The 18,296-nt window shown below is 47.9% G+C and overlaps 1 protein-coding gene across 1 annotated transcript in view; it reads left to right on the top strand.

The window, feature by feature from the left end:
* Nucleotides 1-18,296, top strand: part of CMBL (carboxymethylenebutenolidase homolog) — a 34,130-nt gene that overhangs the window by 10,117 nt on the left and 5,717 nt on the right. The window contains exons 2-4 of the mRNA XM_047769834.1: nucleotides 10,533-10,766; nucleotides 13,094-13,201; nucleotides 17,248-17,390. Of these exons, the coding sequence (XP_047625790.1) occupies nucleotides 10,552-10,766; nucleotides 13,094-13,201; nucleotides 17,248-17,390 (466 nt within the window). The 5' untranslated portion in view covers nucleotides 10,533-10,551. The remainder of the gene's footprint in view (nucleotides 1-10,532; nucleotides 10,767-13,093; nucleotides 13,202-17,247; nucleotides 17,391-18,296) is intronic.

Genomic DNA, 18,296 nt, shown 5'->3' with positions numbered 1-18,296 from the left:
GGATCAGGTGTGTCTGTGTGTGTGTCTCTATATGTGTCTCTCTGTGTGTGTCTGGATGTGTCTGTGTCTGTGTGTTTGTGTGTGTGTGTGTTAGGCAGTGATGCACCGTGATTGGTTTTCTCACCTGGGTTGCTTGGTGTCCATCCCACCCCCTGCCTGCATGCTGCACCTGGGCCTGGCTGGGGACCTGGTCTCGCTGACCCTGCACGTGTCCCTGGCCATCATTTTCCACTTTTCTCCCCTCCAGCCTCTTCGTGCTCCATCTGCCCTGATTTGTGGGCGCTGCCGTGTAGTTCTCTGAACAGGTGCAGCTAGGAGCCTACACAACACAACCCTCTGCCTGGCATCACCACCCACCTGTGCTTGTGTCCACACCCTCTGTCTTCCCTGCTGGGGATATGGAGGACCTGCCCAGGGGCTTCCTCTGCTGTGCTGACCCCACCCCTACTCCCCTCCCCACACACACTTTGGTTTGGTTTCTCTTTTTTGGTACCATCCTCATCCACAGGCCAAAATGCTGACATTTCTTTCATTTAAAAGGAGGACTCATGGAGTTCCTGTCATGGCTCAGCGGTTAACGAATCCAACTGGGAACCGTGAGGTTGTGGGTTCAATCTCCGGCCTTGCTCAGTGGGTTAGGGATCCAGCGTTGCTGTGAGCTGCAGTGTAGGTCGCAGATGCAGCGGCTCGGATCCCTTGTTGCTGTGGCTCTGGCGTAAGCTGGTGGCTACAGCTCCGATGAGACCCCCTAGCCTGGGAACCTCTATGTGCTGCAGGAGTGGCCCTAGAAAAGGCAAAAAGAACAAAAGGAAAAAAAAAAAGAAGAACTCGTTTCCATATCTTCACCCTATCTTTGACCCACTCTCTTTTTTAAGACAGGCCACAGTCTGGAGAAAGTTTTATATATTTCCTATCTTGTGGGTCTTTTTTCTCTTTCAGCCCCAGACAGTCCTGCCCAAACCCCTCTCTGGCTGCCCTCAGCCTGATTCCCACTGGAGCCCTGTGGGCAACCTTGTCAGCATCCTCAGCTCTTCCTGCAGAATGTTGTCTGGTCTACACCTGCCCTCTTTTTTATTTTTTTAATTTTATTGAAATAGAGTTGATTTACCATGTTGTGATCATTTCTGTGCTACAACAGTGATTCAGTTATACGTATACAAATATATACCTGCCCCTTAAAAAAATTCATTCATTAATTTTGGGGGTGCACACTATGGAAAACAGTATGGAAGTACCTCAGAAAACGATGTATAGAACTACCATGTAACCCAACAATCCTACTCTTGGGCGTATATCCAGACAAAACTTGCCTTGAAAAAGACACATGCACCTGCATGTTCATTGCTGCACTATTCACAATAGCCAAGACATGGCAACAACCTAAATGTCCATCGACAGAGGAGTGGATCCCGAAGATGTGGTACATATACACAATGGAATATTACTCAGCCATCAAAAAGAACGAAACACCAGCATTTTTAGCAACATGGATGGACCTAGAAACTATCATGCTAAGGGAAGTCAGCCATACAATGAGACACCAACATCAAATGCTTTCACTGACAAGTGGAATCTGAAAAAAGGGCAGACGGAACTTCTTTGCAGAACAGATGCTGACTCACAGACATTGAAAAACTTACGGTCTCCGGAGGAGTCAGTTTGGGGGGTGGGGGGATGTGCCTGGGCTGTGGGATGGAAATCCTGTGAAATCAGATTGTTACGATCATTATACAGCTACAGATGTGATAAATTCATTTGAGTAATAAAAAAAATGAAAAAAAAGACATGGAAACAACCCGAATGTCCATTGACAGATGATTGGATTAAGAAGATGTGGTATATATACACAATGGAATACTACTCAGCCATAAAAATGAACAAAATAATGCCATTTGCAACAACATGGACCTAGAGACTGTCATACTAAGTGAAGTCAGAAAGAGAAAGACAAATACCATATGATTTCACTTATATCTGGAATCTAATATAGGGCACAAATGAACCTTTCCTCAGAAAAGAAAATCATGGACAAGGAGAACAGACTTGTGGTTGCCAAGAGGGAGTGGGAGAGAGTGGGAGGGACTGGGAATTTGGGGTTAATAGATGCAAACTATTGCCTTTGGAATGGATGAGCAATGGGATCCTGCTGTATAGCACTTGGAACTCTGGTCACTTATGATGGAGCATGATAATGTGAGAAAAAAGAATCTATATATGTATGTGTGACTGAGTCACCTTGCTGTGCAGTAGAAAAGTGACAGAATACTGTAAATCGGCTATAATGGGAAAAATAAAAATCATTATAGAAAATAGGGGGGGTGCATACAATTTTTTCTTATGTCTTCTTTTTTTATGCTTGCTCTTACAGCATATGGAATTTCCTGGAACAGGGATCGAACCTGAGCCTCTGCAGCGACCTGAGCCACTGCAGTTGGATTCTCCTTTTATTTATTTATTTATTTATTTAAATTAAGGTCTAGTTGATTTGCAATGTAGTATGTTAGTTTCAGGTGCGCAGCAGAGGGATTCGATGTATATTGCACCCTCCTCTTCTTGAAGCCCTTCCTTTCCTGGGCTCATGGATGCCACACCTGGGGTCTCCTCCCGCTGTTGCTGTAAGTCGGCCTCTGTCCACGGGTGCCGAATAGAAACTCCTCGAAGTGTTTTGGGCGAGGGAGAAAAAAATTTGCTTTATTACTTTGCCAGGCAAAGGAGGCCCCAGCAGGCTAATTCCCTAGAGACCGTGCCCTCCTTTGGGAGAGATTAGGAGGTGGCTTTATGGTTTGGGAGAAGAAAGTAGAGCCACAGATAAGGATCAGGGCAGATGCACGCTTCAAAGTGGGTGTTTTGTGGCCCCAGGACTGGTGGTGGTACTCTCAGGTTATCTTTTGTTGGGGGTTCTGGTTCTGCAGAAAAACTCAGATTCCTTGAGAAGGAACCAGGACTTTGCCTCCTTGGTCTCTGCATCCCCTCCCTTCCTGATTAGTATCTGTTTGAATCTGCCCTTTGGAACTCAGGGAAGGTCACAGAGGCGGAAGCTTATTCCCTAAAAACAAGAAATGGGGGACACAGGCTGTGTGCAGGAGCCCCACAGGTCACTAGCTCCGTTTCACTGTCTCAGCGGCCGCTCCTTCCCTGATGTTCTCACTGGTCCCTTCTTCGCTCCCCACTGAAGTCTTCAGTGGTAAAGGACCCAGGGCTCCATCTGGCTACCTCTCTTCGTCATTGTTATTCCCCGAGTGATGCCGTTCACTGTCAAGGTCATAAATACTATGTTCAGCTGATTCTCATTATTCCCAGAAGGTATTTTCTGTCAAGTCACTGTGAACACTGAACTAGAGGCTACTGGACCACCGCCCTTCAGGGAAATGCACTTGGTTCCTGCCAGCCTCTGGTCACGCAGCCATCAACTGATCCATACTTGGCCGTGTTTTATGAGTGTTTCTGTTTGAAGAAACACAATATATAATTACTATATATTGCTGATTCATTAATGTTGAACTCACAGCCAACACTGGTAACTCACACCTGACACACGAGTTCCTTCCGTAAGGCTTAGAACACTAGATGGCACTGCCCTTGAAATCACCACCAAAAAGATGAAAATGGCAGAAGAAGTGGCGCCAAATAGACCATGAGAAGGACACTTGTTTACAGCTTGAGAGCTGGAGCAGGAAGGCAGAGCACAGCCTTGTTCGACCTGTGTCAGTGACTTGGATTTGTCGTTGCTCCTCGCAGATCCACGGATGATGCAAAAGCAAGCGAGTATTGATTTTGGAGTTATAAATCAATGTAGCAAGTAGGCAAATCCGTGAACACAGAGTATGCAAAAAATGAGGTTCATTTATATATGCCGATCACTTTTTTAAACTTTCTTTTCTTTAAGTTTTATTTTATTATACTTATATGCTGATCACCTTCAAATGCATAATCTTCCGGTGGGACCCCTGCCCTGAGTTTGAGTGTTGTTGTCCAGCTGTCCCCTTAGTGTGTCTAATTGACATTGCAAATTTCTTATGCCCCAGACTGAAGTCCTGTCTCCTCACCCTGCTCTCCTGGCCATCTCCCCTTTTCATTTATTTATTTATCTTTTGCCTTTTAGGGCCGCATCCTCGGCACATGGAGGTTCCCAGGCTAGGAGTCAAATCAGAGCTACAGCTGCCAGCCTACACCATAGTCACAGCGATGCAGGATCCGAGCCGCATCTGCGACCTACACCACAGCCCACGGCAACGCCGGATCCTTAACCCACTGGAGCAAGGCCAGGGTTTGAACCCGCAACCTTGTGGTTCTTAGTCGGATTCGTTTCTGCTGTGCCAGAACAGGAATGCCTTTTTTGTTTGTTTGTTTGTTTTTTAGGGCCCCACCCACAGCACACCCATTTCATTTAGACTTTCCATCCTTTTCAAGCAAAAGACCTAGTCATCACAGATGCCTTTTTGTCCGATAACCTACATGTGCCATCTGTCAGCAAAACCAGTTCGGTGCACCTGCAAAAGCAACCAGACCCTGGCTTTTCTTGTGCTTTTCCTCATTATCATTTCTCTGCAAGATCTTGGCTTTTCCCTCTGTATGAGATGGAAGCTTTTGCAGGATTCTGGGAAGAGGAAATGCTCCCCACGACTCTCCTGGATTTGGGGCTCCAACTACACTCTTCCTTGTTCCTCACAAACTGAAAGAAAGCAGACACTTGTATACTGATCACCTAGATTCAACAATTGTCGGAGGTCCTGTTGGGGCTCAGTGGAAACGAACCTGACTAGCATCCATGAGGACACAGGTTTGATCCCTGGCCTTGCTCAGTGGGTTAAGGATCCGCTGTTGCCGTGAGCTGTGGTGTAGGTCCCAGACACAGCTCAGAGCTGGTGTTGCTGTGGCTGAGGTGTAGGCCGGCAGCTACAGCTCCAATTTAGCCCCTAGCCTGGGAACCTCCATATGCCGCCGGTGAGGCCCTAAAATTAAAAACCAAACCAAACAATTGTCTCGAATTTGCTGTGACTGCTTTACGGTTCCACGTGTGTGTCTGCGCGTGTGTTTCGTGAATGATTTGAGGGTAAATTGCGCATCCTGATAGTCTCTCCTCTACCTGAGCACACAGCTTCTTGAAATAAGAATATTCTCCTACGTGACTACTATCATCACGCTTTAGAAAATTAGTAGTAATTCATAATATCAACCTCATCCCTATCCACTTCCTCAGTTGCTCCCCAAATGTCTCTTATAGCTGCTCCTAATTTGGAGCCAAGATGTAATCAAGATTCATGTGGTGCTTTTGGGGTTTTTTTTTCCCTTTAATTTCCTTTAATCTTGGAGTTCCCGTCGTGGCGCAGTGGTTAACGAATCCGACCAGGAACCATGAGGTTGCGGGTTCGATCCCTGGCCTTGCTCAGTGGGTTAAGGATCCGGCGTTGCTGTGAGCTGTGGTGTAGGTTGCAGATGCGGCTCAGATCCCACGTTGCTGTGGCTGTGGTGTAGGCCGGCAGCTACAGCTCCGATTAGACCCCTAGCTTGGGAACCTCCATATGCCGCGGGAGCGGCCCTAGAAAAGGAAAAAAAAAAAAAAATTCTTTAATCTTGAGCTATATCGTCACTTTTTTCCCCTTGTACATTGATTTTTTAAGTTAGGAATGTTTCCCTCCCTTTTATGCTTCATATTTGTCAGTTTTTTTTTCTGTTTGCAAATTCATTAGCATTAAGTTGTTCATACTAATTTTTTATAGTTTTTTTTTTTCTGTCTTTTTGCCTTTTCTAGGACCGCTCCCGTGGCATATGGAAGTTCCCCAGGCTAGGGGTTGAATTGGAGCTGTAGCTGCCAAGCCTATGCCAGAGCCACAGCAATGCGGGATCTGAGCCGCATCTGCGACCTACACCACAGCTCATGGCAACACTGGATCCTTAACCCACTGAGCAAGGCTAGGGATCGAACCCACAACCTCATTGTTCCTAGTCGGATTCATTAACCACTGAGCCACAACAGGAACCCCCAATTTTTTATAGTTTTTAAAGGGAAAAATCTGTACTGAAGTTACCTTTTTCATTCTACTTTTTTTTTTTTTTTTTGTCTTTTTAGGGCCACGCCTGCTGCACATGGAAGTTCCTGGGCTAGGGGTGGAATCAGAGCCACCCCTGCTGGCCTACACCACAGCCACAGCAACACCAGATCTGAGCCTTACCTTTAGTCTATGCTGCACTTTGCAGCAACCCTAGATCTGTAACCCACTGAACGAACCCACATCCTCATGGATACTAGTTGGATTCTTAACCCTCTGAGCCACAAAGGGAACTCCCTTTTCCACATAATGTTATTTTGTTGTTGTTATGTCTGTCTTTATCATTCTTTCCTTTGTTACATTTGGGTTTGCTAGAGTTATGTCTATGTTATAACTTTAAAAAATCAGATTTCAACCTTTTTCTATTTTTTCCAGTTAATTTTCATCTCATTGTTTTCTCCTTTTGAGTTTATTCTGTTTGTCCCCCCTCACTTCTTAAATTGGATTCTTACTTATTTCCAATCTTTGTTCTTATCTAATACATGTCATTAAAGAGGACCAGAAAATGTCACTCAAAATATGGCACTTTGACGTATTGATTATTTTGAGCTGAAGGCAATTGAGAAATAGCAGGTGCAGAGTTTTTTTTTTCCCCTCCCCCTTTCTGCCTAAAATTAGGGCATCTGTCTCCTTAATCCACTGGATCGAGACCAGTAATCAAATCCACAACCCCATGGTTTCTGGTCGGATCTGTTAACCACTGAGCCACGACGGGAACTCCCTAGCTGCTTCCTGGCTTTTCAGTTCTTTTCTACAAAGTCCTTGTGTACTTAAAGTTGAAAATATGAATTACCTGTGTAAGTGTTTTCTCCTGTTAATTTGACTTTTGTTAGTTACATTCACAGGCCCGCAGGTGCTACACCTAAGAGGGTAGGAAGACAGTGTTTTCCTCCCTGACACAGTCCAGGATACCGGTATTTCTCTCAGCACCAGTGCATTTCAACTTTGGCTCCACAGTGTTTTCATTGTAATTCAGTTCTAAACCTTTTGAATTTGGAGTTGCCTGGTGGCCTAGTGGGTTAAGGATCTAGTGTTGTCACTGCTGTGGTGTGGGTTCGATCCCTGGCTTAGGACCTTCCACATGCCGAGGGTGCAGCCAAAAGAAAAAAACAACAATAACCAACCTTTTGAATTTTTATCATTTCTTTATTGTACGAATATAACACGTTTTATATAAAATCTTTGTGTTGACTTGTAGGGTGGGTTAACATGTGGCAGTTTTGGAGTTCCCGTTGAGGCTCAGCGGTCCACAAATCTGACTGGGAACCATGAGGTTGCCGGTTCGATCCCTGGCCTCGATCCAGTGGATTAAGGATACGGTGTTGCCTTGAGCTGTGGTGTAGGTTGCAGACGTAGCTCTGATCCAGCATGGCTGTGGCTGTGGTGTCGTCCAGCAGCTACAGCTCTGACTTGACCCCTAGCCTGGGACCCTCCATGTGCCAAGGGTTTGGCCCTAAATAGACAAAAAAGACAAACAAACAAACGAAAACTTGTTGCAGTTTTGGAGGCTGTTCACATCTACTTGAAAAGACTGCATATTCTCTAACTGCAAATGAAGACATCTCTGTCTTGAGGTTCAACCTTCCCACTTTTTCCTTTTCGAGGGAACCTTCTTGAATTTTTTTAAAAGATCTCATTCGAGGGAGCTCCTGTTGTGGCTCAGTGGATTACGAACCTGACTACTATCCATGAGGACGAGGGTTCGATCCCTGGCCTTGCTCAGTGGGTTAAGGATCCAGCGTTTCCGTGAGCCGTGGTGCAGGTCACAGACACGGCTCGAATCCCAAGTGGCTGTGGCTGTGGTGTAGGCCGGCAGCTGCAGCTCTGATTTGACCCCTAGCCTGGGAACTTCCCTTTTGGGGTGTGGTCCTAAAAAGCAAAAAAGCAAAAAAAAAAAAAAAAAAGGATTTAAAAGGTTTGAGACTCTGTCTCAGAATGAATTTATTTATTTGCATTTGTTGGGATTTATTTCGGCCACACGATTTCGTGCTTTCTGGTTGGAAGGATGTCCGTGTTCTTTCCCTCCTCCATTCCTGCCTTCTGTTTGTGTGGTCAAGCCTGTTTGGGTCTCTTCCTCCTTTCTGTTCCCACCCTCAGCTCTGCTGCTGCGTGTTTGTTTGGGCCGCTTCCTCCTGGCAGGCTCTTTTGGGTGAGCATGTCCTCAGTGGGAAGTGTTTTTCCAGCCTGGGTTGTGAACGTCTTGCTCTAAAGTAGATGTGCATTTGTCTCTGCCAGGTGCCCAGGGATGTCACTGTCCAGGGTCCCACTGCTGTGTGGGTTTCTCAGCCTAGGCATTCCTACTTCAAAAGGGTGGTGCAGGAGTTCCCTGGTGGAGCAGCTGTTTAAGGATCCAGCATTGCTGCAACTGCGGCTTGGTTTCGATCCTTGACCCAGAAACTTTTGCCACGGGTACGGCCAAAAAGAAGACAGAAAAGACCAAAAAAAAGGAGGGTGCAGGAGGAGTTCCCTGGATCCTTTATTGTCACTGCTGTCATGCGTGTTCGGTCCCTGGCCTGGGAACTTCCACATGCTGTGGGCGCAGCCAAACAAAACAAAAGGATGCTGCCAATTTGAACTGGTTTTGTTGTTGTTGTTGAAGATTTTACATTCATTTATTATCCAGTTTTATTATTTTATTTAATTTTTTGTGGTTTCTTTTTCCTTTCCTGGGCTTCCTTGCCATAGTCCTAGATCTGGTGGGCAGAGTTTTTCTTTTTTTCTTTTTGTTGTTGGTTTTTTATTTTCTTCACTAACCATGAACTGTTGAGGACTCAGACATAGTGTGTCTCATGGGGTCCTAGGGCCTCACTGGATACGGACCCTGAGCAGCAGTTGTGCGAGCGCCTGTCTCTGGGTCTGGCCCTGTTACCGCTGGCATCCTGGCTCCTTCTCAGCTGCTCCTGCCATCCTGGCCCTGGTTTTCAGTTTCCTCTTTGGTCCAGCTTGGGGGGTTGCCCCCTCCTTCTTCTGCACTCCATCATTTTAGTTTTTATTTGTTTTTTTTGTTTGTTTGTTTGTTTTTTGTCTTTTTGCCATTTCTTGGGCCACTCCCTCAGCATATGGAGGTTCCCAGGCTAGGGGTCTAATCGGAGCTGTAGCCACCGGCCTATGCCAGAGCCACAGCAACGCAGGATCAGAGCCGCGTCTGCAACCTACACCACAGCTCATGGCAACGCCAGATCCTTAACCCACTGAGCAAGGCCAGGGATCGAACCCGCAACCTCATGGTTCTTGGTCGGATTCGTTAACCACTGCGCCACGATGGGAACTCCTGTTTTTATTTGTTGGTTACATTCACTCAGGTATTTCTAGCATTTGTAATGGATTTTTTTTAAAAGTATAGTTGATTTACAATGTTGTGCCAATGTGTGCTGTACAACAGAATGACCCGATCATATTATACATACATTCCCTTTCTTATATTATCTTCCAACATGGTCTATCACAAGTGATTAGCTATAAGTTCCCTGTGCTATACAGCAGGACCTCATTGCTTATCCATTCTAAATGTAATAGTTTGCATCTGGAATTCCACTGTGGTTCAGCAGTAACGAACCGAACTAGTATTCATGAGGACTCAGGTTTGATATCTGGCCTTGCTCAGTGGGTTAAGGATCTGGTGTGGCTGTGGCTGTGGCATAGGCTAGTGGCTACAGCTCCTATTCGACCTAGGAACTTCCATATGCTGCGGATGTGGCCCTAAAAAGACCAAAAAAAAAAAAATTAGTTTACATCTACTAACCTCAAACTCCCGTCCATTCCGCTTCCTCCCCACTCCCACTTGGCAACCACAGGTCTGTTCTCTGAGTCCATGAGTCTGTTTCTGTTTTGTAAGGAGGATCATTTGTGCCCTATTTTAGATTCCACATATAAGTCGTAGCATATGGTATTTGTCTTTCTCCTTCTGACTTACTTCACTTAGTTTGATAATCTCTAGCCCCATCCGTGTTGCTGCAAATGGCATTACTTTGTTCTTTTTCATGGCTGAGTAGTGTTCCATTGTATAGATGTACCACATCTTAATCCAGAATAGATTCTTAGTAGCCTTAATCATATCAGCCAGAACCAGAAGTTATCATTGATTTTGTGCATGAATATACTGAGTATAGTTGAATTTTTCTTTTTCTTTCTTTCTTTTTTTTTTTTTCTTTTTAGGGCTGCACTTTTGGCACATGGAGGTTCCCAGGCTAGGGGTCTAATTGGAGCTACAGCTGCCATTCTACACCACAGCCACAGCAATGCTAGATCTGAGCTATGTCTGCAACCTACACCACAGCTCATGGCAATGCCGGATCCTTAACCCACTAAGCGAGGCCAGGGATCAAACCTGCAACCTTACGGTTCCTAGTCGGATTTGTTTCTGATACGCCACAATGGGAACTTCCTAAAATGAATTTTTCCAAATTATTTTGGTTTACTTTTTGTTTAAGATCTTAGGATTTGCATCACTCAAGGGTATAATGCATGTGTCTCTCTCCATAGCCTGACCTAAAAATCTCCAATGGCTAACGAAGCTCATCCTTGCCCGTGCGACATTGGCCATAGGATAGAGTACGGAGGGTTGGGGCATGAAGTTCAAGTCGAGCATATCAAGGCTTATCTCACTAAGTCCCCTGTGGACGCGGGCAAAGCAGTGATTGTCATTCAAGATATATTTGGCTGGCAGTTGCCCAATACCAGATACATGGCTGACATGATTGCAGGAAATGGATACACGTACGTACACAGTTCTTTTCTTTCTTTCCTTCTTTCTTTTTCTTTCTTTCTTTCTTTCTTTCCTTCTTTCCTTCCTTCCTTCCTTCCTTCCTTCCTTCCTTCCTTTTTTTTTTCTTTTAAGGTTGCACCCGTGGTACATGGAAGTTCCCAGGCTAGGGGTCAAATCAGAGCTTCAGCTGTCAGCCTGTGCCACAGCCATAGCAATGCTAGATCTGAGCCGCATCTGTGACCTACACCACAGCTCATGGCAACGCCAGATCCCTAACCCACCGAAGGAGGCCAGGGATGGAACCTGCATCCTCATGGATCCCAGTCGGGTTCTTTAACTTCTGAGCCACGAAGGGAACTCCCTGTATAAAATTCTTCTTCTTTTCTTGGATTCATGTAAATTTCCATGATCTATTTTGTTCCCTTCGAAGGAAACAAAGCCAAGAGACCCTGCCTCTATTCTGATTTATGTGAGCTATTTTTTTTATCTTGCTGGGCTGTAGGTAAGTGGGGAATGGCATATGACATCCAGTGTCCAATGGAAGCCAACTGCTTCCAACACAAGCCTTGGGCTTCAGGTTGTGCCCGGGGTGGCTGGCCCCGTAGACTTGTTGAAAGAATTATTTCCCGCTGTGGGCCCTGCCCAGATACCAGTACAGGACACCTGGGGCAGGACTTGCCAGCTCTAAAATGGACCCATTACTTGGCCTTGAAGCATGTCTGCCTGGGGTCAGCTTTCACACTCAGGGCACCCATGGTTATCCTGCTCTGAATTAGACTGGCTTCCACAACTGGCATAGTGAGGCCTCACTCATCTCCCAAAGGTCATCTCATTGTCACATTGTGTGGCCACAGCCCTTTGGTGAATGCTGTCACCTCTTTGCTTCTCAGTGCCCTGGTGTCAGTAGCAGGTTCAATAAAGCATGGAGGAGAGAGAGGAAGGACCATTCCTTCCTGTCCACCTTCAGCAAGCCCTGGGTGTGGGGCACCCCTGTTCCCTTTGTCTTCTCGAAATGAGGTACTGAGAAGTTCCTGTCATGGCTCAGTGGAAACAAATCTGACTAGTATCCGTGAGGACGGGGGTTCGATCTCTGGCCTTGCTCAGTGGGTTAGGGATCCAGCGTTGCCATGAGCTGTGGTGTAGTTTGCAGACATGGCTTGGATCTGGCATTGCTGTGGCTGTGGCATAGGCCGGCAGCTGTAGCTCTGATTCAACCCCTAGCCCGGGAACTTCCATCCGCAGATGTGGCCATAAAAAAAAAAAGTGAGTAAAGTTGCCTAAGACTTACAAATCCCAGTCACACTTACCTATTTTGCCTTCAAAATAATCCTCTGAGGTTTCACTGGGCTGTCTCTATCAGATCAAGAAAAAGAGGCCAAAAGTGATTAAATAGCTTGTTCAGGTTTCAGGGCAGAATGGGGCAGTTCTGGGACCTGATTCTTCTGACCCAGATTTCAGTCTTCTTGGGACCCCTGCAGGAGAAGCTGGCTTCCTCCATCTGTGGCTGTGACATGTATTAGGAACGGGGTCTCTTGTCTGGAGCCATGTGGCCCCATTCCCCCTGGGGTTGACACACTTGGAGGTTGAATGGACCCTTTATTTATTATTATTTATTTTTTTAGGGCCGCAGCTGCAGCATATGGAGGTTCCCAGGCTAGGGGTCAAATCCGAGCTACAGATGCCAGCCTAGCTCACAGCTATAGCAATGTTGGATCCTTAACCCACTGAGCGAGACCAGGGATCGAACCTGTATCCTCATGGATACTCATCAGGTTCTTAACCTGCTGAGCCACAACAGGACCTCCTCCGTGGCCCCTTTTGGACCCTGCATGAGACCATACCCTCTGGGCAGGACCTGATGTCCTGTTGGCATCCGGGCCGGAGGCTGGGAAAGCGCTTGGTCACGGTGACTGGATCACTCACCAAGTGTGCCCTCCTGGCCTGAGGCTGACACGAAAGGCCAGCGGAGAGGCATAGGTCTCAGGGGCAGGAAGGGAGCTCTGTCCGCCCAGGCCCTCCCCAGTGCTGCTGCCGGGAGCCTTTGTCCTGGGGCATCACATCTAAGGGGCATGTGCCCAGCCAAGGCCTTGGCACGCCAGGTGGGCTGGGCTCTGGGCAGGCTGCCAGCGCCCGGGCACCTTGGCTTTGTGAAATCTGAGATATTCTGGCCTGGAACCAGTTGGCGTCTTTGCTGCGATCACAATTGGCCCTTGAGGCCACTACTTTTCTTCTCCCGTGGTCTGGAACCAGCAACCTGGCACGTTTCTTAATGAATGTGAGCAAATACGGAGTCCCCGCAGCTCTGACGCTACACTCGCCGAATGTCCCTTTTTTCCAGAACCATCGTTCCAGACTTCTTTGTAGGACAGGAGCCGTGGCACCCCTCTGGGGACTGGTCCACCTTCCCTGAGTGGTTGAAGACGAGAGATGCCAGAAAGATCAACAGGTGAGTTACGAGGACTTTACCAGCCGGTGTGGCTGTGTTCCTGGCGCCCCCAGGGCTGCCGGGGAGTGGAGGACTGAGGGGACAGAGGAGGGTCTGGGATCATCATTCAGATCCCCCCCCCCCATCTCCCCCCTTCCCCATCAATGAACCTCAGAGGCCACAGCCAACAGAGCCCTTCCTGAGGCACAAAAGGAACCGGTTTCATGTAGCACAGTTTACACAGTGGAAGGTTAGCAACCAGCAAGCACCCTGCTGGCCAGCAAGCTTGCTTTCCTCTCTCTCTGGAACGTTCTTTGGGCCTGATTTTCCTTGACAGTTGGGCTCTGGGGGTTCAGAGATCACTATTCTCTCCTCCTGGCTGAGAACCAGTTGAAACAAGCAGAGAGACTAGAGAAAAGGGCCTACTTGTGCTCAGCTGATTGGAGCGGAGGCTTTTAATCCAAGGCCCCAAGGGCCACCCCTCCTCCAGGGAAACTTTGGGTCTTTAGAGCAGCCCCAGCAGACCAGGACTGCTGTCTTGACAGGGTCCGAGAAGCAGTGGGAAGAAAAGCGGGGATCCCACAGGATGGCAGCCTTTGTTAAATTGGCTTCACCCAGTCCAGAAGCAAGGCGACACTCAGCTGCCACTCAGATCCCCTCTTTTGTTTTTGTTTTTGTTTTTTAGGGCCGCACCTGTGGCATATGGAGGTTCCCAGGCTGGGGGTTGAATCAGAGCTGCAGCTGCTGGCCTACGCCACAGCCACAGCAATTGGAGATCCAAGCTACACCACACCACAGCTCACTGCAGTGCCAGATCCGAGCCGCGTCTTCAGTGTACACTGCAGCTCACAGCAATGCTAGATTCTTAACCCGCTTAGCAGGGCCAGGGATTGAACCCAAGTCCTCATGAATACTAGTCGGGTTTGTTACACTGAGCCACAGCGAGAACTCCCAGATCCCCTCTTCTTTATCTGGAGGATTAGGATGGAGTGGGAAAGAGGCAGGAATGAGGAATCAGGAAAGAGGTTTTCCTGAGCAGGAAAACCTGAGCCCAGGACAAAGGGTTCCCCTGATACCAGCCCCTAACTCCCCTGATACCCTAACCCTAACTCAGACACTTCTCTCCCATCCTCTGACTTTGTCCCACCTCACCTGTGAGCCTCAGGTGTTTGATAAGCTGCTCCCCAAGCCGAGGCTGGGGCAGGTGCCGGTAACGTGGCCCCCTGCCCATGGCCACTTGGTCCCTGGAACTCTGCTCCTCCAGGGTAGACTCCGGGCTGATGGCCCTCTGGCTTCTGGGCTGCCGGACCCCGGGCAGACCTCTGCTCACAGCCCATGGGGGCCTCTGCTCCTGCTCGGTGTGGCTCCCTGGCTCCTCGGCCCGCCTCACTCTCCATACTCTCTGGGGACCCGACTCTCTTGTGTCCTGGCCATCTTCTCTCTGGGTCTTGTGCAGAGCAGCAGTGCTTTTGGCTCAGGCCAGGGTCTCTGTGCAGTTCCTCAGTCCAGAGAGATGCTCCAAGCAGCCCTGGGTGCTTCCGGCTTGCCGAGCACCTGGGACTCTGTGTAACCTCAGGGTTGGCGGGAGACCAGAGCCAGTGGCCCTCTTTGGCATTGTCCCTAGGATGCAAGGGTATGGCGGCCCGGCTTGTCTTAAGTCTGTCCCATCCCGGGGAGTCTCAGTGTAGGGGTACGGTGGCCCGGCTCCTTCACCCCTGGTTGGGAACCCTCAAGGGCCACCCCAGCTCCGAGTTCCCCCAGGAGCTGTGAGAAGCTTTTGTGGAGACCGCACCCCAGCTCTGCTTCTCTGTCCTGCCTCCTCCTCCCCGTCCCCAGGGTTGCCTCTGGGATTCGTGGGGACCCAGCATCCTGCATGCTTATCCATTTCCATGCCTCCCTCCCAGACACTCAAGCTGCAAGCCCAAGAGAGGCAAAATAAGGCAAGAAGTCAAGAATAAATTAGAAGTAGAAATACAAGGGAACCAGAGAACCTGTCATGTGAATGTGAACTTCAGCTTTGCCTGTCAGGTGGTTGAAGGAACCTGGGCTTGGCAGGGGAACCTGCAGGGGAGATACATGTGGCAGGGGGGAGTGGTTAGGATGTTTGGAGGAAAAGCCTTGTGTGGCCGCCTTTCCATTTGCAACACAAATCAGGGTGGTCATTTCTGGGAAAGATTCGAGCAGCCTGTGGTCCCCCTCCACCAGGGATGAGGAGAGCCACATGTTTTATTTATTTTATTTTATTTTATTTTTTTGAGAGCCACACCTTTTAAATCAAAATGAGACAAATGGAAATACTAACTTGGAAAAATAGACTGAAGTCCTTGTGTCAGGTGTCTTTTGTTTGAAAAACTCCTTTTTTTTTGTGCTTACTGCTTAAGCAGTCATGGGATTTATTGACTTCTGGAACTGAAAAGAGGTAGTTTCTGTCTTTAAGCAAAAGTTGGTCTGTAGCCCAGAGGTATCCCCAGGATTTGACCTCTCAACATCTCTCAGTTGTCTTGTCTGATGCTAGCCCCATTCTCAGGCAGTGTTTGCCTCTGGGTGGCAAGATGGCTGCAGCAGCTCCAGAAACCCAGCAAAATTCTCATTTTGTCCTGATCGTTATGACCGGGTCACAGGTCTATCCTTGAACCAGTCATCATGGCCAGAGTGTCATGCTCTGATTGGCCAGGCCTGAGCCACATACTCTACTCCTAGAACCAAGCCCCCTAAAGTATATGGACCAAGCATGGGGAAGGATGGTTCATCCAAAGCTAAATCCTGGTGTTCCCAGAAAAGTGGGGCCCAGACTCTGCAACAAAAGCAAAGATAGGTTCACTCGAGTCTTTGAAAGACTTTTTATAGAAATGCCCTCATCCTTCTTGTCCCTTCCAATTAAGGCGGTTAGTCTTAAAAGCAAAGCCTTTGGGAAAAATTGGAAAGCCAAAATGACAAAAACTATTGCTTATTCTATTGTGTTTTGCAGAATTACTTAATTACCACTCTTCTGAGATTATGAAAATAACTATTTGCACACAGAATGTATGATGCACATGTTTAAATGTGCTCAAAGATGTCTTATGATTGCAAGAAAATGCGATAGAATTGCTTTTTCTGTTTTTCTTAAAAATTGCAAACAGCATCTCTTCCTTCTCAGGTGAAACAGGACTTCTGGGCCAGCCTTGCAGTCCTAGCTCCATTTGGCATCTTGCTTCTGGTTGAAAAAGCTTTCTGAGTTCCAAATAACCACTTTGCAAATGAACCATTTGTGAGACAGGGCCACTGTTCTTGGTCCCCTCGTGGCTTGCATCGTCCTGGTGGCTTTCCAAATGCCGCCCTGCTCTTTGGGTAGGAGAAGGGACAGGGGATGCAGAGTTAGGGTGTTAGGCAGGCAGAGTGACTGTGCCAAGTGGACAGCTGCCTGGTAGTGGCTGGTCCCCTTTGAGGGGACGGAGAGGAGACAGGGCTGCTTGCTGGGGCAGATCTTAGGATCAGGTCCTACAGCCATGCCGTGGCCTTTGGCCTTTATCCTGAGGCTGGGGAGGGCTGTTTCTCCAGGTATGCTTTGTGCAGCCCTGTCAGGTGGTTGAAGGAACCTGGGCTTGGCAGGGGAACCTGCAGGGGAGATATGTCACCTGTCACTGTCACCTGGGCAGGACACGGTGGGGACAGAGCTCTGAAGGTAGGAATCTCCGAGCCTCATGGGACAGCTGCTGAGGAGGCCCTGTCACCGTTGGCACTTGCTGCCCAGTGCGCTGTCAAGGTGCTACAGAATGCTTCTTGATTTTCTTTGGGTTTTTTTGTTTTTTGTTTTTTGTTTTTTTGCCTTTTAGGGTCTCACCTGTGGCATATGGAGATTCCCAGGCTTGGGGTCGAATGGGGCTACAGCTGCTGGCCTATGCCACAGACACAGACACAGCAATGCAACCTATACCACATCTCTCAGCAACGCCTGATCCTTAACCCACTGAGTGAGGCAAGGAATCGATCTCGCATCCTCATTGATGCTAGTCAGGTGCATTACCACTGCTCCGCAATGGGAACTCCAGCTCTTGATTCTGGAATAACTTTTCTTTCTGTTCTAGAGAGGTTGATGCCGTCTTGAGGTATATGAAACAACAGTGTCACGCCACGAGAATTGGCATCGTGGGATTCTGCTGGGGAGGAGTTGCTGTGCATCACCTGATGCTGAAATACCCAGAGTTCAGGGCGGGGGTGTCTGTCTACGGTAAATCTGCTTGTGCATTTTCCACAATGAAAACTGGAGGAGGGATTGAGTGACAATGGCCACGAGCCTCTTTCCAAGCTTAAGGTCCTGGGTGGAACACAAAAACTGATTGTGCAGAGATGACCCACCTTAAGGAATTGGTTTTACTTTTCATTTTTGTTTTACTTTTTGCTTTTTAGGGCCGCACTTGTGGCATATGAAGGTTCCCAGGCTAGGGGTTGAATGGAGCTACAGCTGCCGGCCTGTGCCACAGCTACAGCCACACAGGATCCAAGCCACATCTGTGACCTACACCACAGGTCACAGCAACACCGGATCCTTGACTTACTGACCGAGGCCAGGGATTAAACCCCCAACCTCATGGTTACTAGTCAGATTCGTTTCCACTGTGCCACAATGGGAACTCCTTTATTTTTATTTTTAAGAAATATTTAATTATAGTCAGTCGATTTACAGTGTTGTGCAATTAGGAATTGACTTTTTTTTTTTTTTTTGTCTTTTCTAGGGCCGAACCTCTGGCATATGGAGGTTCCCAGGCTAGGGGTCTAATCAGAGCTGTAGCCAATGGCCTACACCACAGCCACAGCAACGTGGGATCCGAGCCGCATCAGCGACCTACACCACAGCTCACGGCAATGCTGGATCCTTAACCCACTGAGCAAGGCCAGGGATTGAACCTGCAACCTCATGGTTCCTAGTCGGATTGGCTAACCACTGAGCCATGATGGGAACTCCGTAGGAATTGATTTTTATTTTTTTTTTAATTTTTAATTTTTATTTATTTATTTATTTGTCTTTTTTTTTGCTATTTCTTTGGGCCGCTCCCGTGGCATATGGAAGTTCCCAGGCTAGGGGTCGGATCGGAGCTGTAGCCACTGGCTTACGCCAGAGCCACAGCAACGGGGG

The sequence above is a fragment of the Phacochoerus africanus genome, chromosome 1, assembly GCF_016906955.1.
Source record: "Phacochoerus africanus isolate WHEZ1 chromosome 1, ROS_Pafr_v1, whole genome shotgun sequence".
NCBI lineage: Eukaryota > Metazoa > Chordata > Mammalia > Artiodactyla > Suidae > Phacochoerus > Phacochoerus africanus.
Note: the sequence above shows the minus strand (reverse complement) of the source record. Positions and strands in the feature narration are given on the sequence as shown.